We start from the raw sequence: 21,426 nt of genomic DNA, 5'->3' as shown, positions 1-21,426 counted from the left end.
TAAATATAGATATAGTATGGATTAAAGGTAGATTAAAAGAAAATCTAGATTAAGATCTTGCCTGAAGATATGAAAGAGGTAAACAAAATTTTAGGACCACTATGTGCCATAATAATATATAAAATAGTTAAGATAACTATCTGAAGAATGTTTATATATTCTGCTTTTATTTGTTCTAAAATAAGCTGGTAAAACTGTCAATGAACCATTGAGTGGATAGAAATAATGCTTTTGTCATGAGAATTCTTTTCTATAAGCTTCTGAAAATCCAATCATCATCATCATCATCATCATCGTTTAACATCTGCTTTCCATGCTGGCATGGGTTGAACAGTTTGACTGAGGACTGGGGAGCCAGAGGCTGCACCAGGCTCATTCTGGTCTGGCAAAGTTTCTACAGCTGGATGCCCTTCCTAACGCCAACCACTCCGAGAGTGTAGTGGGTGCTTTTTATGTTCCACCGGCACGAGGGCCAATCAGGCAGTACTGGCAACGACCACGCTCAAAAGGTGTTTTTACATGCTACCTGCAAGGGAGCCAGTCCGGCAGCAATATTAATATAGAACTGGAGAGAGTGAAGAAAAAATATGGTCAACCTTCATAAAAGGTGTTCCTGCCATGGTCACTCAATCTTAAGTCCTTCTTTTTAAAGACATTAAGGTGTAATTTGAGGCAGGCTTGGCTACTTTTACTAACATGTCAAGGACTACATAGAAGTTTCCTTGTTGGCTTGTAGAAAGAATGTGAACAAAAAGATGTTTCGAGTGTTTCAAATAATTTGTTGTGAAATGATCTTCCCACAATGTGGCAAGTAACATTCTTTGCTGTATATATGAAGCTCACTTTTCTCTCTAAGTTTAGATTTTCTTCTTGGTTATATGTACACTTGTATACTATATATATTACAGGTTGAGGTGTAAGTCTATATCATAGTGAGCTGTGCATAAAATTTTCGTGTCTGGAAAATTTGCCGTAAGAAATTTCACCATATAGGAAAATTTGCCATATGGACAATGATAAAGCATTTATCAGCATTTTTTAAAATAAAAAAAGAAAGAATGATAAAAGGTTTCATAAAAGCAAATCTTTAGTCAGCATCAAACATTAAAAGAAAAACATGATGATGTCATTTAAAAATTTCTTTCAATGCATTTTCTTATAGCAAAAATGTTTACGATGAAATTTCTTGAAACCATTAAATTCAGATGTGTTTTCAATTAATTATTACTAAAAAGTGTTAAGTGCTGATTATCTAAACTATGCTTACTATTATCACTGACTAACATTAGTGTTTCCACGATTAAACCAAACAGTTTGTTTTTTTACAATAATCCATTCACTTTTCATCTCTGAGATTCTTACATGAGATCATTACATAGTTTGGTTCAAGATATTTTGTTTTTTGTCTAACTTTTTCAATATACTGTGATATTGTCTCATAACAAAAATTGTGCTACAATTTCTCTAATAGACAGCTCTTCTCTTCTCTCACTTGGCACTTGCAATATTATACATTGTAAGTTTATAGAGAGAAACATTAGTTCAAATTTCACTTTTCCAGCATTTAAGTCAAAGATAATTCTGGCTAAATTTAGATTGATTGATCAAATTGATTTTATCATGAAAGCAAAATCTAAATTTTATAGAAAAATATATACTACTCTGTGAATGACATCAAGAGTTTAGTATCAGCTTAGTAACTATTGTGTGTTTTAATCAGCCTGAGGCTTGAGCCTTTCAGTGCTACAATTTCCTGATTATACTGCCAAACATTTAAAACAATGATAAGTGATTAAGAAATATTGATTTTATTTTCTCTTTTTCATCTGATATTTTTGAAGTAGAAATGGGTTTCTGCTTACTATAGATCAAATTATATACATGTAAATAAACTAGAATGGTTGCTACTATTAGCTTATTTCTTAATATACTTTTTTTTTTTGTTATTGTTGTTTTTGATATTGTAAATGTTTTATATTTTCAACTGTTTCAGATAACTGGCCCAGAACTCTCAGTGGGTTCCCCAGCACATCAGGAACAACGGCCAGTATTGCAATTATAAAGCGCAGCAAGTTATACATCGGACATGTTGGAGATTCTGGAGTAGCTCTTGGTTTCCAAGGGGAGCATTCTGATATTCATGCTTTAATGTTAACTAAAGTAAGTATTCTTTGAACATTCTTAACCACTGAATTCCAGGAAATGTGGGCTATATCTTAGTTTATTGCTAAAAGTTTATAGCAACATTCAATACTGCTGTCACATCTATGGCTATACAAACAGATCACTAAATTATTGTTCCCATCTCTTAAAATGTAAGTTCATTCAAATTAAGTTATCATGAACAGTGTTGATTATATTTCCCTGTTCATTGACCACCACTATAGTAGGTCCAATAGAAGTATCACTCATCACATTTATTAATGGTTTGTTGAACATCAGTGAATGCTAAGCCATTGCCTTTGGCATAACTCAAATCTTCAATAATGTTTTACATTAGAAACTTCCAAACAAAGTTGGCTCTGTAGGCGCCACTTCACTAAATACCTGAATTGGAAGATTCTTGTCAGTAAAGTTGCTATATTGTTGCATGTTCTAGTTGGAGTCTATCAACTCAGAATTTGGTTATTTCTCTTCAATACCCTTCCTTCTCAATATTAATGATTGTGTTGTTATCTCTAGCGCTTTTATATTTTCCATGTATGGTCACAATATGCATATTTTGGTTATAGTTAGCACTACAAGAAACTCAACCTATATTAGAAGTTATTTTAATAGTTGAGATGTAAATGTTCTACTATGTAAAACTATCCTGTGTTGGCTTTAAAAATGAACATAAAGCACTTAGCAAAAAAAGTAAATTACATATTTATTATCCCTTTGAAATCTCATCTCCGGAGATGGAACCTAATCATTGTGAGAAATCTGCTACAAATATGTATTCTAGTTTACAGGTTAGTTCAATAAAGAGGTGGTGAAAAATCAATACTAAATTGAGAATGGTAGTTGTAGTGGTAATGGCATGCTAGCTGTTTGACAAGAGTAGCACGAAAAATTCATTTGCCAAATATGATACAGGTGACATTTTAATCTTTGGTTTTTGACTAAAAGAATAATTAACTGATTGATTAATTCACTTTCCAGATTTAATATACATGTGACATTTCAGCTTTGGTTCTTTAAAAAAACAACAAAAGAAAAAACAAATAAAACCAAAGCAATTAACTAATCGTAAACTTAATCCCTTTGACAGTTTTTTTAAAAAACCTTTTTAGTGCTGTACTTACTGGATTTAAGTGATTCTGTTCTGCGATATAAGGTAATGCTATAAAGTAGTTGAGCAGGTGTTTCATGTATAAGTTTCTTGTTACATTACCAGTCAGTTATGGCATTGGAAAAATACACAACTTTTGCTTTCATTTATTAGTTGTATCGTTGCCAGTGCCCCTGGACTGGCTCTTGTGCGGGTGGCACATAAAAGACACCATTTCGAGCGTGGCCGTTTTCGTGCGGGTGACACGTAAAAGCACCCACTACACTCTCTGAGTGGTTGGCGTTAGGAAGGGCATCCAGCTGTAGAAACTGCCAAATTAGATTGGAGCCTGGTGTAGCCATCCGGTTGCACCAGTCCTCAGTCAAATCGTCCAACCCATGCTAGCATGGAAAGCGGACGTTAAACGATGATGATGTGATACTGATAATAACATTCCTATGTAATAAATATACTAATAAAGCATTTTTAACAATTTTCATGTCATCAGATATCTTGATTCCCTTCAAGTAACTTAAAAGTATTGTTTTTGAAACTTTGTTATAATTAGAGTAATATTTTACAAAACCATCGGTGTGGCCCACCTGGTTCCATGTTCAGTCCCACAGTGTGGCACTTTGGGAAAGTGTCTTCAGCTGTAGCCTCAGGATGACCAAAGCTTTGTGAGTGGATTTGGTTGATGGAATCTGAAAGAAGCCTGTCTTATATATGTATATCCATGTGTGCTTTTGTGTCTGTTTGGCCCCCACCACTGCTTGACAACTGGTGTTGGTCTGTTTATGACCCTTAGCCTAACTCTCTGGCAAAAGCATTGGAGTCAATTCATTCTTCAAGGCAATCTATCGACTGAAACAAATAAAAGATATATATATATATATAGCATGACCATGGCCACATGACTGAAATGAGTAAAAGAGTATGTGTGCATGCTTGTTTCCTCATCTTGACCTAGTGGGATTGTCAGCAACAAGAAAAGTGAGCTGGCAGAAGCGTTAGCATGCCGGGCGAAATGCTTAGTGGTATTTCGTCTGCCGCTACGTTCTAAGTTCAAATTCCGCCGAGGCCGACTTTGCCTTTCAGCCTTTCGGGGTCGATTAAATAAGTACCAGTTACGCTCTGGGGTCGATATAATCGACTTAATCCGTTTATCTGTCCTTGTTTGTCCCCTCTATGTTTAGCCCCTTGTGGACAGTAAAGAAATAACAAGAAGGGCATCTGGTCATAGAAAATTTGCTTCAAATATAACTTCTTCCAACCCATACAAGCATGGAATTGTGAACAGTAAAACAGTGATGAGACTGGCAATGGCAGTGGATAATGCTAGTTAGTTTTTCTTATCAATAAAGCAGAGATTAGTGAATATATAATAGTACAAATGGTTATGAATTTGCAAATGATAATAATCACCCCACCAGCACTGGTGATGGTGCCACATAAAAAGACCCAGTGTACTCTATAAAGTGGATGGTGTTTGGAAGGGTATCCAACAGTAAAACCAATCCAAAACAGACTATGGAACCTGGTGCAGCACCTGGCCTTGCCAGTTCCTGTCAAAGCTGTCCAACCCATACCAGCATGGAAAACAGATGCTAAAATGACGATGATGGTAATGATGATACCTTGTTCTGACACGTGATTTCCGGTCAGATCTCTCATCAAAAGTATAAAAGTTCTGAAATAAACTTAACGGCTTTACCTCAATTTGAATTAAAATATAATTTTGCAACTATTGTCATTGAAAAGTGCTTAACTCTTTTGTGACTATAATGCAGTCTTTATTTTAATTAATTTTGAAAACAACAACAAATTCATTGAAATAGTTTTGTCAGTATCAAGCTAGTATTTGGAACATAAATTAGCATGAAATTCTGATGGAAAGTATTAATTAAGATTACTTTGAAATGGAGTGTATCATAGAACCAAGAGATGGTTTCAGGCAGGTTGAATCAAAATAGCTCTATCTTGATGCATTGATACATTTGTTTTCTTCACCTGCTCTTCTTCTACTACTACCACTACTACTACTGTGGCCTCCTACATTTCAGAACACATTGGCACCATCACAAAATATTTCAGTGCACTCGGGTTTCCAGCTTGAATCACTTACACAGAATACTAAATAATTGACACTAAAGAACATGAATAATTCTTCCCCACAAGTCTGCTGTGTTGCATTAGTCTGGGTTTCCCACCAATCTGTAAGCTTCATTACCACAGACAAGACAGAAAAAAATAACTTTGCCAAACATTTATTTGCTGCTTTCCTGCTTTGTGAAGACATCAAAGTCCTTTTTTTTCTTTTTTCTTTGGATATGTATTTCTGTCAGGTAGTAGTGTGTGTGTGTGTATTTTCAGAAAAGTTTTTGGGTGTTTGTTGAGTCTCATCATAAGATATAAGATTTCATTCAAACTCCCTGACATTTAAATTGTCCTATTGAATATTTCATTGCTTTTAAAGAAATACAATAATAAAGGAACTTAAGTATTTTGATGCAAAACTATTCAAGACCTGCTTGCATATAAACAAAAAATATTATTTCTGTGTGTTAGTCTGCTGACAGTCAAATTCACTAGTCTGCTTAGAGTCAAATCCACACTCTCTGGTGAACGCTTAATAACATTTCTATAACAGTGTATTAGTTATGATTAGCTGGGGGTTTTACGGCTTATTTATTTATTTTTTGACTTGTGTTTTTGTTTTCATAAATTCTAGGGAGGAAAATAGAATACTGTGGCACTCAAGCATTCCCAAATGTATTATTAGTAGCATTATTATAAACTGAAACTAACCAGGATCTCTACTTCATCAACCATTTTAACATTATAACTAGTAACATCTGTAACTTTACAAGTATCATAGATTTCTGGTAGGCCCCTTGCAAGCTAAGCTTACAATATAGGTTCAATTCCTAGGCAAGCCATTTTAATACCAGTTACTCATGGGATCATTTGACATGGCTGTCCAAGTGAACTGATGCAGATTGTAGGACTCAGTGGACATTCACTTCTTGAAATGCACATTGTGGCCTTGGGGATCCAATTGTCCTAGGGCCTCATCCAGTCGTTTATGTGCAGGCATGGCTATGTGATTGAGAAGTTTGTTTCCCATGACATAGATTCAGGTTCATTTCCACTGCATGGTACTTTAACCCTTTAGTATTCAGATTACTCAATCAAATCTAAGGCTTGTTTAGTCACATTGAACATTAGGCCTCATGGAGGCAAAGTGGCTGGATTCCTTTCGAGTGTTGGGCCTCACAGAGGCAAGGTGGTTGAGTTCCTTTTGAGAACGTTGGACCTCACAGAGGCAATGACCAAGACCTTTGCCATTATGTTGTGCTTGAGAAGAAGACCCATCAAGCCAAGCAAAATCACAGTCATGGCAGATACTGGTATTATGCAAATGGCATGTAAAAGCACCCATTACCTTCTTGGAGTGGTTGGTGTTAGGAAGGACATCCAGTCATAGAAAACCATGTAAAATCAGACTGGAGCCTGGCGCAGCCTTCCAGTGAGCCAGCCTAGTCACTGTCCAATCCATGCCAGCATGGACAACAGATGTTAAATGATGATGATGATGATGATTTTTTCGAATTAATCATTCATAATCTTATAGCTTTGAGATTTTGATGATGCGACTGTTTATTTTTAGAATGACAGTGTAGTGTCAGTATGAGAGGCAAGAACTGGCTAATTTGAATATAAAACAGCTAGAAAATTTGGGCCAGATATGGCCAGTTTAAACGCTAAAGGGTTAAGTTAGTGTCTTTTAATATAGCTCCAGACCAACCAAAGTCTTGTGAGTGGATTGATAGATAGAAACTGGAAGAAGCTTGTGTGTGTGTGTGTGTGTGTTCTTACCCTGCCATCATAGGATTCTTGTAAATGAATGCCATTCATTGTTGATATTCTGCAAAAATATGTCTGGCCATGGAAATATTAACCTTGCTTGAAAACAGATAAGGGATGGTGACAGGAAGGGCATTTGGCCATAGAACTCCATGAACTCCATCTGACCCAATACATGAGAAAGTGGGTGTTAAAACAACACTGCTGCCAATTGTATTTGTAGGCCAATAACTAGGAGAGAGATGGGCTCTAAAGATAGCTACCTTGGTTACACTACACAAAAATTAAATCTTTGGGACAATTTTATCAATAATTATATCTACACTCTCTGAGTGGTTGGCGTTAGGAAGGGCATCCAGCTGTAGAAACTCTGCCAAATCAGATTGGAGCCTGGTGTAGCCATCCGGTTTCACCAGTCCTCAGTCAAATCGTCCAACCCATGCTAGCATGGAAAGCGGACGTTAAATGATGATGATGATATTAATTACTGTTATATTTAGGGATAATCTTTGTGTGTGCCAAATAGCAAATAACATCCCCAAATATAACAATATCTGTTTCAACTCACAGTTTCACATCAAGAATCTTGCAAAACAAAATACATAAATATATTTGTTACATTCTGAGTCTAAATCAAACATAAATCAAATTAGTTTTTATCTTTGCAGATTGATAAAATAAGTACTACTTCAGTACTGTGAATATGCATGGCTCAGTGATTGGAGTGTCAGGCAAACGATCATAAGGTAGTGAGTTTGATTCCCAGAGTGGGCTGTATGTTGTGTTCTTGAGCAAGACTCTTTATTTCACATTGCTCTGCAACATCACTGGTGCCAAACTGTACTGGCCTTTGCCTTTCCCTTGGATAACATTGGTGGCATGGAGAGGAGAGGCTGGTATGGATGGGCAACTGCTGGTTGTCCATAAACAACCTTGTCCAGACTTGTACCTCAGAGGGTAACTTTCTAGGTGCAATCCCATGGTCATTCATGACTGAAGGGGGTCCTTTCTTTCCTTTACTTTAGTAGTGGAGTCAGTAAAATCAATTATGCCTTTTCTCAGAAAAATGTACATCCTCATCTTTTTACTAGTAATTAATTGAACACTATGTAGCTTTATAATTGTTGCAATACAAAGACTTAAAATATTTTAAATGTATCTTCTGTTTTAATTTTATCCTTCACAGGATCACAAACCCGAATGTCCTGAAGAACGTAAACGAATAGAAGATTGTGGCGGTGAAGTTGTAACTAAAGCTGGTGTACAGAGGGTGGTGTGGAACCGGCCTAAGCTTACTCACAAAGGACCTATTAGACGTAGCACAGTTACGGACAAGATACCTTTTTTGGCTGTGGCACGTTCTTTAGGTAAGTCAATCTCAAGGGCTTTTATTGTTTTGATTTGTTTTATTTGAGCTATTACTTCTGTTGCCAACAAAGATGTTCTTTTACCAGATGAAGGACATTGTATGTTGTTTGTGTAGTAAATGTTTTGTTACATGGTAGTGAAGCACAAGCATTGAGTGCAGAGGTTGAGGAAAGGCAAGACAAATGAAGTGAGTGTGATGTCCGAGATTGGGTAATGTTAGCAACCATATAGGATGGAGGAGAAATTAATTGAGAGAAAACTGGGTTTAAGCCAAATCAGATGCATGAAAGAGAATAGATATGTGATGCATACAAGATGGAAAAAGTGCCTAGAAATCAAAAACCAAAGGATTAACAGAAGAGGAAGATATGTGAAGAAGTGGTGAAGACTGCAAGACACTATTGAAGAAGACCCAGCCAAGACATGCAAGAATGGTAAAATGGATATGAAATGATAATGCTCATGTGTAAACTTCAAAATATAGAATTTTGTTATTTAGCTTCAGGTCAATATTGATCAAGTATTTGGTTGATCAGCTACAACCAAATGAATTTTAGCTTTTAACAAGCTTTTTCTTTCCCAGGTATAATGTAGCTATGACTGCATTATCCAATGTGTTGTTTCCTTTTTATGACAATAGGTGGAGATTTCATGTTGATCAAGTGATAACAGGGATACTCTGAAGACCCTTATTGTCACCTAAAACTGAATGCAACTATAATGCTATCTGATTTGAGAACTGAATCTGGTTAAGACTATTATATGGTATTGTCATCAAATTAATTAGATTTGGATTTTAACTTAATGTCATTGGTCCACCTCATTACTTTTCTTCTGGAGTTATTAAAGATTATCTATGTACCAGCTTTTAGTCACTTCATCAATCTATAGTATTTTAATTATATAACAGGTTTTCAAAGCAAATTTGCTAATAAAAAATAGTTTTGAAATAATAAAAATTTCTTACTGAAATACAAGGCTGATTGTTGAAGTATCAGCATATTACTCTAATCAACACTAGAGTTATGTAAAGTCAATTTTAGTGAGTTTTGGACCCTGAAAGCAGAAAATAAATGCTCTACTATTTGAGCCACATCTACAGCCTTCAGATTTTAAATTAAATTGAATGACAATGACTATTAAAGACTTGGTTGAGGGTAAGCTGACAATATTAGATGAGGTTTTAAAATGTCCAAATATCCATTTTGTTTCTACAGTAATAAATAAATAGCTTTAGGAAGGACATCAAACTGTAAAACAGTACCACATTCAACTAGCCTTATTACTATATTCATCTAATCCTTGCTAGGTTGGAAGAAATGGGTATGAAAACAAATATCAAAAGTAGGTTAATTTCAGTTGTGTAAAAGGTAAAACTTCCTGGTAAAGATTGATTCTAGATACAGTGACATCAATATGTTTTCTCAGGAAATGATTATTATAAAAGCAGTGTGAGAAAATTCTGAGAAACTTGATAAGTCACATAATATCAGAGCAGATTGTTGCTGTTTAGTCCCAGGTCAGTTGCACTTTAGCAGACTTATCAGAGGCACTCTATCCATGACCTTCTCATAGTCTTCTTATGATTCTTTTACTTGTTTCAGTCATTTGACTGTGGCTGTGCTAGAGCACCATCTTTAGTCGAACAAATCGACCCCAGGACTTAATCCTTGTAAGCCTAGTACTTATTCTATTGGTCTCTTTTGCCAAATTGCTAAGTGATGGGGACGTAAACACACCAACATCAGTTGTCAAGCGATGATGGGGGGGAGACAAACACAGACACAAATAACAAACACACACATACATATATACAACAGGCTTCTTTCAGTTTTATTGATTCAGATCAATCCTGCATAATGAAATACAAAACTGCCACAAGGTTTTAAATCACCTTTTAAGATGTTTAATACTGGGATATGAGCAGTTTATTTTAGTAATATGCATTACACTCAAAGTTAACTTTTTTTGTCATGTAGTTTACATGTTTAAGAAACACAGCAAAAAAAAAAAATCTTCAGCTGTGAACATTGCTTTTCCAATGTCAGCATTAACTATTTATGCTTCAAGTTAATTCCGATTTTTGTTATTTTTAGCTTTGTCTGTATATATTTTTTAATTATTTGTTAGGCAAATCTTTATATTTGAAAAGTTGCATTGTCTCTCACAGCAGGATGTGGTTCTAAAGGTAAATCACCTGTGGAGCATAAATATGCTCCTCCCCTATTCACCATTTTGAGTTCTAATACAACACAACAAAGAAACTATTTTAGCATCTTGGAAATGGAATTAGGTTGCACTTTGGTTTGATTTGACCTTGGAAGCCAACAGGACATCAAACCTAAAAGTTTGACACTTTTACTTTGTGCCTCACACCATTGTTCTAATAAATTCTCCTAAGATTAACTTGATATTTTGAATGCATGGAACATTCTTTCTGAATCAAGAAAACTTTAACAAATTTCTCTTTTATCTCTATTTTTCAGGTGATTTGTGGAGTTTCAACTATGCTTATGGAGACTTCATTATCTCTCCAATGCCCGATGTATCTGTCCACAACCTTCTTCCCAAGAATGACAAATGCCTAATTTTGGGTAGTGATGGCCTTTGGAATATGATGACTCCCCTTGAAGCTGTCATGGTTGTTTTGGAAGACGAACAAAAGTTTGATGAACTTGTAGTTAACGACATAGTAAGTAGTTTCTAACCATAAAGTTATGATTACATTCATTGACCTGCAAAATAGTTGTTATACAGTTGTAACTATCACTACTTTCATGTATAGTTTATTGGTTGGATTTGGATGAGAGTGTCTTCTATTATCTAGCAATGTCACATAACAAGATAAATCAGTTTTTCTTGGCTTATGTCTGCAAGTATGTTTGACACTAGAAAGTGCTCATTAGTAGAAACATTGAGATTGGATCCCTGGATGTTGAGCCCAGTTAATGAGTGGCTACATGTTATACAGCAGACTTGTCCAGCTAATATCAACATAGAACAATGATGATCAGTCAAAAGTACATAAGAATCTGTTATTCTTCTGTATGCTTTTATGCTTTTTGTAATTAATACACATTGTGCTTTTGTTTTTTCTCTATAAACTAAGATAGGTGCAGACATGGCTATGTGGCTGAGAAGCTTGCTTCCTAATCATGTGGTCTTTGGTTCAGTCCCACTGCATAGCACTTTGTGTCTTTTACTCTAGCCCTGGGCTTACCTTATGAGTGGATTTGTTAGTTGGAAACTGAAAGAAATTTGTTGGGTATATGTGTGTGCACCCTTGTCTAGATGTCACATGATTATTGTAAATGAGTTTTATCGTCATGCACGTGAGGTTGATCATTTCCAGTCTTCCGTGGAAAAAATATGATCTTGCTTAAAAACAGTTGAGGTTTTGTGATAAGAGGAGCATCTGGCTGTAGAAAAATCTGCCTCAACAAATTCCGTCTGACCAATACAAACATGGAAAGTGGACATTAGATGATGATGATGATAAAACTTATGAGACATTACCTGTACCCTAGCAGGGCTCTTTGGTGTCACTGGAGTGTAAAGAATAAGTTGCTGGATGTTTGTCTAATATGGGATCATACAAAAAAGAAGCAATTTTGCAGATAAGTTTCAGAAACATAGTTGTACAGATAAGATTTGGTGCAGCATTTTTGAAAGAAGCAAATGTAAGGTTGTCATTGCATGTTCTTGAGAACTGAACCAAACATAGTTGTTGTATATGTGTATGTATGTGTTTATTTCCCATTGCTTGTCATTTAGTATTGGTTAGTTGGTTGGTTTTCATTCCCATAATTTAGCACTTCAGCAAACAGAAGCCAATAGAAGAGAATACCAGCCTTTAAAATGTTGTGATTTTGATCAACTAACTCTGTCATATCAGTGCCCCTGCATGGCTACAGTTCAATGATTGAAACAAGTAAAAGAATAAACAGCCTTTTGGCTAAGATCAAAGTGTAGCTGTATCATATTAAATATAGAACTAATAAATAGAGAACATTTAGATTTTATTAAAATTCTAGAGTGCGTTTGAGAGTTATGTTGGATTTTCAAGTACAAAATTTATCCTTAAGTATTTGAAGCCAATTAGTTCTCTTACTCCTTTTCTTTTTATGTACCATACCTACAGGTACAAGAGAATATTTAGATTTTTTTAGACTTCTAGAGTGCCATTGCAAGTTATGTTGGATTTTCAAGAAGAATATTTATTCTTAGGTATTTGAAACCAATTAACTCTTTCACTCCTCGTCTTAACTCTTGAAAATGAAATAGTACAATTGTTATAACTCTTAAAAATTTATTTATATATTTATACTAAGCACAGGCATGGCTGTGTGGTAAGAAGTTTGCTTCCCAACCACATGGTTCTAGGTTCAGTCCTACTGCATGGTACCTTGGACGAGTATCTTCTACTATAGCCTCGTGCTGACCAAAGCCTTGTGAGTGGATTTGGTGGGTGGAAACTGAAAGAAGCCTGTTGTATGTCTGTGTGTCTGTTTGTCCCCCATCACCACTTGACTACCAGTGTTGGTGTGTTTACATCCTCATAAACTTTAGCAATTCAGCAAAAGAATAAGTAGGGTAAGCACTGTGCTTAAGAAAAAATAAATATTGGGATCAATTTGTTCAACTAAAATTCTTCAAGGTGGTGTCCCAGCATGGCCACAGTCTGAAATTATAATATAATTTCAAAATGTTGTTTCTAGACGATTGCGCTGGTATGGACATGTGGTGAGAATGGATGAGGATAGCTGCGTGAAAAAGTGCCACACCCTAACAGTTGAGGGAAGACCTGGGCTGAGGTGGTGAGGCAAGACCTTCGTACATTGGGCCTCACCGAGGCGATGACTACTGACCGAGACCTTTGGAAATGTGCTGTGCATGAGAAGACCCGGCAAGCCAAGTAAGATCGTTGCCAGTGCCCTGGACTGGTTCTTGTGCGGGTGGCACATGAGATGCACCATTTTGAGCGTGGCCGTTGCCAGTACCGCCTGACTGGCTCCTGTAGGATTTTCGAGCGAGATCGTTGCCAGTGCCCCTGGACTGGCTTGTGCGGGTGGCACATAAAAGAAACCATTTCGAGCGTGGCCGTTTTCGTGCGGGTGACACGTAAAAGCACCCACTACACTCTCTGAGTGGTTGGCGTTAGGAAGGGCATCCAGCTGTAGAAACTCTGCCAAATTAGATTGGAGCCTGGTGTTGCCATCCGGTTTCACCAGTCCTCAGTCAAATCGTCCAACCCATGCTAGCATGGAAAGCGGACGTTAAACGATGATGATGATGATGATGATTTTATTGTTCTTTTTATTACCATCACCAATGTTTCTCAGTGAGAAGTAATTTGTCACGATAATGACAATTTTTGGTTAGTCATACACTACATATGACTGCCACCCATTGAACGTCATGTGACTATAAATATATGGTTTAGGTTGCAATTACAGTGTCATTGCTGTTTATTGTTTATATTTGGCTTGGCCTGGTAAAATGGGTCATCGTAGACCATGGTCATTGTAGACCCCTTGTGCTGATATGCTTAATGTTCTTGAATAATTGCAAGTTGACAGCTGCAGGAAAAACATTGTGCAGAAAGGAAATTCCATAGGGCTGATGTTCTGGAAAGAAAATGCAGGGCCATAATAGAGCAGAGATTGGGAGTGGGTTGTGCAAGAAGAGAGATTGAGGAGTGAGGATTGACAGGGTGGAGCTGACTCAAAACCAGCCAGACTTGGGGTGCAGAGGACACTGAAGAGAAAAGAGGAAGTCGGTACATCTGTATGCTTGGGGTTGGAGTATATTGGTGAGCAACTTCAAGTCAGGTGATAGAAACTAAAATATAAAATCAATTTAAGTTTTAAAAATCAATAATTGGGCGTATGTATTATTTTAATTCATATTGATGATAAATTTAATATTTACATCAGATTGGGTCCTGGTGCAGCCTCCTGGCTTCCCAGAGCCCAGTCAAACCACCCAACCCATGCTAGCATGGAAAACGGACATTAAATGATGATTATGATGATGATGATGATATCTGATAAACTTACATTCAGCTTCTAAGATTATACTTTTGCTTTACTCTTTTACTTCTTCCAGTCATTTGACTGCAACCATGCTGGAGCATCACCTTTAGTTGAACAAATTGACCCTAGTACTTATTATATTGGTCTCTTTTGCCGAGCCACTAAGTCACAGGGATGTAAACACACCAACATCAGTTGTCAAGTGATGGTGGTGGTGGTGGGGACAAACACAGACACACAAATACACACACACATATATATATATGATGGGCTTCTTTCAGTTTCCGTCTACCAAATCTACTCACAAGGCTTTGGTTGGCCCAAGGCCATAGTAGAAAACACTTGCCCAAGTTACCACGCAGTGGGACTGAACCTGCAACCATGTGGTTGGGGAGCAAGCTTCTTACTACACAGCCATTCCTGCGCCTATTTATGCATATTTTAACCCCAAAACTAAAATATAGGATCCACAGAAAGTTTTTCAATATCTCTACCTCCTCTTTACCGTTGGGCTTTATCATTTTCAGCCACTTTGATATGGAGAGATTTTATTTATGATTTTTTTTTTTTTTTTTTTTTTTTTTCATTTTATTCTGTGGACTGTGCATGCACTTTTGACTACTATTGTTGTCTTTGTTTATTTGAATAGATGCTTTTTTTTTGTCTGTCCTCTTCTGACAAATTCATTATTATAGAATTTTTTTTTTCTTTTTCAGTTGTCCCCCTTGACATACTGGAATAACCCAGCAGAACACTTAGTCAATTTTGCTCTTCAAAAATGGCATGAACGGATGCTGAAAGCAGATAATACCACTTGTGTTGTTGTTATGATTGATACTATGGGACCAAGCAAATTAGAACGCTTACGGCGCCGACGAGAAGAACACATCCAACAGCTAAACAAACAACACAAACTGAGCATGGACATCAATGCTTATCTAAAACAACACTTGCTGCCTAATGCTAATAATGGTCAGTGCCATGCACCTGTTCTGACTGCTACACCAATAACCGCTGGCCAGATACAGGTCAAGGTTCAGGGAGAAAACCTGTCTTTAGAAAATGACAGAACTAAAGTTAATTCCTTACTACTTAACACATCCAATGTTGACATAAATGACTGCAGGTCTGATTCAGAGACTAACCCCTCTCTTGATCACAATTCCATCACTGAATCTTCAGAAAACAACAACTTAGATGCTTCTCCTTCCTGTTTAGCAGATACATCATCAGATGGAGATATAACACCCGAAATTTCTATTTGTAAAGAACCAGAAAATCTGTCTGCTGGCAAACTGTATCGTACATCAAGAATGCGGTTTTCTTTGTGTTTGTCTGGAGAAGATGATGATGAAAGTAGTGATCTAGGGAGTGATGGCTCTCGGTGTGCTGAGACTGGAGAAATTGACCACAATGCTAATATCTGTGATGACACTGCACCAAGTGAAAACAAAGAGACTGCTGCTGTCAAAAGCAAAGACTTTTCTCTAAGTAGCTTGTCAGTATCCACGTCTCCGCTTGTTCAAAGGCGGCTTAGTCTACGACCAAATTTGTTAAGAACACGAACTCACAAGATTGATGATAAGCTATGTAAAAGTAGATTGAGTGATAAAGTCACCTTAAAAGAGAAGGTCACACCGAACAAAACTATTTTATCTCGTGGTAAACTTGATTTCAAAGAAAAGCTTACAAAACGCTTCTTCAGCTCACATTTGTTCGATACACAAAATATTTCTGAAAGCAGTGGCTCTCACCTACGGTCAGCTAACAGCACTCAAAATCAACATTCCCACTTAAACATATCAGAAGAAATCTCTTCTCAAAAGCTTTCAGAAATGGCGACCAGAAGCAAGCGAAAGACAAACTCTGTTCCAAATAGAACTTTGTCCTTGAACTGCATGCAGTTCCCAACCAGCAAAGAAAAGAAGTGTAATTCCGAAAAACGGCATGTTCTGAAACGGTTTTTGGCCTGGCAACAGCAATTAATTGGTGATCATAAATCATCTAAACCTCACCATCGCAACAGTAAAAGAAAACATGACTCTGGAGAAACTTCAGCTGAAAACGTTTGCATAAAACGCTCTTGTAAATTTAACTTACGATTTAGCCACACACCATTGAGAAAGGAACAATCAAGCAGTAGTATCAAAGTAGATGGTTAAGAGCCTTTAAATTGGCTTTGTGATCTTTAGTAGCTTATTCTCTTGGATATTTAACTGCTATTGGAAAGACTTCTAAAGTATTATTTAACAGAGAACCAAAATGTCTAAGAATGTTAAATTTTAGTTTAAACAATAAGGATCAGAATGAACAGAACTTTTTTTTCCCCACTCATTTATATCTTACACAAAAAGAAGCATTTCAATTTCTGTTCATACATTTTTAATACTTTCATCTTTATTTGACATATAAAATATTTTTATTCATTACAGAGAAATGTTTTTTTTCTTTTTACATTTTTTTTTTTTTTTTTTTGCAATTCTGTTTACAGTGATAGAAATATATTTAAAAACAAACAATTCCTAATGGTGGGTGGCTTTTCATTTTTTTTTTTAAGAAATAAAATTCATTAGGCTAACACCCCATCCCACCCCCACTTACCTCTCACTTTATTGTTATGAATGAAATCTCTTGCAATCTGGTACTGTGAAGTAGATTTAAAGCTATTATAAAACTGCAGTCTCTTCGTTAATATCTTCCTGAAATTTACTTCAGGGGTTTTGAGTTAGTCAAGTGCCTTGTTATATTTGGTTCCTATTGAGAACTAAAGAATATAAGTTTTAATGATAGATTTCGCTTTTTTTTTTTTTTTTTTTTTTTCTTTACTGCAATTAACTTCCTAATTAATGATATGTTGCTCTGAAAGCAATTAGTTTTTAAATCAATAAGGATACCAGGGGGCAAAAACCTATTGAGCTTTATTCAATACATAAAACCTTATAGAAGAAGAAAAAACAAAAATTACTTAAGAATTGGAGTTTGTGAAATACTCCACTCATCGTTAAATGTTCTCCAATTAATTTTGCTTATTCTCACTTCTGTAATGTTTAGTTGTCAAATCAACCTGCATAACTGTTGAAACATTAAAAAAAAAATATGTATTTTTAATTCATGAGATTCATAAGCTGATTCAACTAATTTGTTTTGAAACTTTTTTTTCTTAAGCATTGCTTTTCTACTGTATAATTATTGACATAGAACAAAGAACTACTTTTTTTTCTTTTTCTTTGTGTGTGTAAAAATTGGATTCCCCAGTCCTATTAGGAATTTGTAATGGGCAAGTTGACTTGTTTTTGATGCTGTAAAGATTTGTGAGTCTTCCTCAAATTTTCGGTTTAGACTGCATCCATACTTTGGAGAAATATTTCTTTTGAGGAAATTGAAATGAAATCTGGCAAAAGGAAATGTAACAGTGGTTCATCCATGTTCATCATTCAATACGTAGGCCAGCTGTACACTTGTCTCTCCTTCCAGTCTATTCTCTGCCCAGTTCTGCAAAAACTATCATCGTTAATATATTTTTTATTTGGTTTTAAATAATTTAGTGATACCATTGAATAATCTAGTTTTTTTTATTTATCAAATATCTGCTTCTAGAAAAACAACATTTTTCATAAAAAATTTGTAAATTGTTATATCCTAACCACTCCACTGAAAGATCCCTGTCTCATTATAGAGGTTTTGTTATTGATTTGACCCAAGTCCTACATCACATTCGATTTACAATTGTATGAACAGCTGTTTATGGATTTTTGCTTTTCCACAACTGACCAGTATGTTTTCTCATTCCATTTATTACAGTATTCTGTAAAATAATAGCCATCTTCAGATTCATCCTTTAGATATACTTCATCACTTATTTTTAATTAGTAATTTGGAATTCAAGTATACTGAAAACTTTATGACACTTACCTGCCAAATACTTTATGCAATCAACATTTATAGTGTTCATCATCATAGCAGAGAACTGGCTTGGATGCTTTACAGTTCTGACTGAAAGCATTACTATAGTCACTATCAGTTTTATTTCCTGTGGGTGCAATATTTTGATAGCAGGTCAATAAACTATGTCTCCTTCCCTTAAAATTAGTCTTGTATCTAGTCAGAACAAATTTCCGTTTCCTAATCGCAAATATCCTGCATTGTTATGCAACAGTAAGTTCTCGGCAGCCATGTTAATGTTTCAATGTTTCACTTTCTGTTGTTATCATTTAACTTTAGTTCCTGATACCCTTAAATATTCACATATTCCCTTTAAATTTTAGGGTTCATTTTTTGTTTGAAAAAAATCATTCATCAAAATTCTTAATCGTTGGAAACAACAGTTACATTTCACTTGATAGTTAATATACTTGTTGATAATTTCATACAAGTTACTCTTTTCTTGTTTATTTTCAATAGATTACATCATAAAATTGTTTTAATTACATTGTTAATTATTGAACTGGCTGCCTTGTTTTAACTTGATCACAGTGGGTAATATTTGCTTACAGCAGAATAAATTTACCTTGTTAACAATAAAACCTTTCAAAGACCAAAGACATATATTATCTTTAAATACAGCATATTTTATAATTTTACCCTTAATCTTTAGGGTATTTAATAAATGTTCAAATTTTTATTAATCATAATATTAAATAAATTTTTAAGAGAGTATGATTTTATCATTGTACTCAGAGTGTAACTCATAGTTGAATTCATTGTAGAATTCATAAACCAATACATACATATTAAATTCATCTTCCATTTGTCTCCATTAGGTTGAAGATAGTGATACCAGATCATCAATGTTACTCACATATAACACTAACTCACACACATGACACCATTATATTTATTTTCATGCCAAGGTTTTATTGAAAGTCTCCAACATTTTAGCAATCCTTAGAATTTCTACACCCTCACACTTTCTCTGAGCTTAATTTTTCTTCATCTCTTTTACACATCACCTAAGTCTATAGTATTCCTTTCAGAAATTTGAGGGTTGATCATCATTTTACATCAAAATATATATATGTGTATATATAAAATGTGCTAGTGTGGGTTACACTGGCCTAATCCAGCACAGCATTTCAACACTTGTGTCCCCTTGTCATTTCCTTATTTCATTACGACTAATAAAGAAATTTAGTTGCTAAATTTTTTAATAACTCTCATTAATGGCAGTTTGTCATCCTAACATTTATGAATTAATTATTACTATCATCTCCTTCTCCATATATTTGACCATATTTCAGAGATTTTATTTATTTTTTTTTTTTTTCTAAGTTATTCCCTTGACTGTGATTTGCAATACCAGATATTTACTACAATGTTGCTAATTTACTCCTTATACATTCTTTAGATATAAATGATATTACTTAGAATAACTTCCATCTATAGCTCTGTAGTATTTATTTTTCCACTACTATCTTGTTTTATTTTATCTTCTGCCCACTGGCATTTTAAATTGTCATTCTTTTATTATTTTCTCCTTTCCAAAAGAAAAATTATTTTTGTAACCCACTTCATTTAAGCAGATTCTTTTATTTTTCTAATGTACTTTTCATTTACATTAATATTCATTATAAGGTTTCTCTCCCCCACCCTCTCCCACCCCATTTCTCTCTATTTTCTTTTGTATTGGTATCTTAGTGCCACCTACTGAAAGTATCTTTAGCAAAACATCTGATTAAGAACTGTTATGGTCTTGTATCCTACAGCTTTTTATCCTCTACTTGGAAACTGTGAACAAGCATGTAACAGAATTGAGAATTAACAAACTCTACCAACAATAAACAATTTTGAAGCAAATGTTATGACTTAGTTAGACCACTTTCTCATTGAACATGTACATATATTTTTTTTTTTTTTACAGGTCAAATAAATAAGAAAAAGCTGATTGCTTTATTTCTCATCTAATTATTAATTTTTTGAGTTAACTTATAATTTTTTAAAAACTGCTTGTTTTAAAACAACAAAATTTTTAGCAATTTGGCTAAAAAAAAAACTTTTTAAAACTATTTGTTCTGATCCAATGGCCGTTTCCAAAAATGTGTGTATATATATAAATATATATATATATATATATATATAAAACCAGGTGTTTTTTTTCTATTTCTGTTGCCCAGAGAAAATAAAAGTTGCAATAAACTCTTTTTACACTTCATTTAGTTTGTAAGTCGTCCAGTAATATGCAAATTTCATCCATTTTATCCCCATTCAATCATTAAATTTTTCTAAATTTATATTAATGTAATGCAAAATGAAAATGTATTTCATTAGCTTTGAGTTTCAAATAAGGCAAGTATTGATTTCTTACATAGGCATGGATTCTTTGGTTTCAAAGTGACAATTACAAATATCAAAATTCCAGAAAATGGAAGGGGTTACAGTTCAGACTGTATCATTCACTGGTCCCTACACGAAATAAGCACTACTCAGCACAAAATAGCAAAAAGGGAATGAATATTTAAACAGGTTTTTTAAGTTCAAAATGTTTGTTGAAAAATCATTACACATTAAGTGTGAGTGTGTTAATCTAAGTTGTTTATATTAAAACAATCAGTGGAATATGTTGTGAAATCTAATTGTGCCCATTTGAATAAAACAAACAAGAGTTAGCTTAAGATAGTGCTTCTTACTGAATTAGAGAAAACTATCTTGAATTAATTCAACAATCAGTTTAGTAAATCAAGGTAACACCCATACTGGGATTTGTCTTTACAATTTTCAATGTTTTCTTCTACCAAGACTACCTTTCACTATCCAGAGTTTATCCATACACCCATGTCTCCAGCATAAGTAATGCTTCAAAGCACCCTTCATTTCCTGGGAATTAATGTTGCTCAGATCATACTCAACCAAAATCTTACCAGTTTTTTTTGTTTGTTTGTTTTTTCTAGATATTCTGCACTCAGTTAA

General features: G+C 34.9%; 1 protein-coding gene across 1 annotated transcript in view; it reads left to right on the top strand.

Moving 5' to 3' along the window:
* The window catches only part of LOC106884247 (uncharacterized), a 50,493-nt gene extending 30,062 nt beyond the window's left edge, over positions 1 to 20,431 (top strand). The window contains exons 2-5 of the mRNA XM_014935519.3: positions 1,994 to 2,160; positions 8,307 to 8,487; positions 10,975 to 11,180; positions 15,240 to 20,431. Of these exons, the coding sequence (XP_014791005.1) occupies positions 1,994 to 2,160; positions 8,307 to 8,487; positions 10,975 to 11,180; positions 15,240 to 16,685 (2,000 nt within the window). The 3' untranslated portion in view covers positions 16,686 to 20,431. The remainder of the gene's footprint in view (positions 1 to 1,993; positions 2,161 to 8,306; positions 8,488 to 10,974; positions 11,181 to 15,239) is intronic.
* The last annotated feature ends 995 nt before the right edge of the window (positions 20,432 to 21,426 follow it).

The sequence above is a fragment of the Octopus bimaculoides genome, chromosome 1 (genome assembly GCF_046866305.1).
Source record: "Octopus bimaculoides isolate indiv1 chromosome 1, ASM4686630v1, whole genome shotgun sequence".
NCBI classification, from domain to species: domain Eukaryota; kingdom Metazoa; phylum Mollusca; class Cephalopoda; order Octopoda; family Octopodidae; genus Octopus; species Octopus bimaculoides.
The sequence above is the reverse complement of the archived record's forward strand: the minus strand, read 5'-3'. Positions and strand labels throughout refer to the sequence as shown.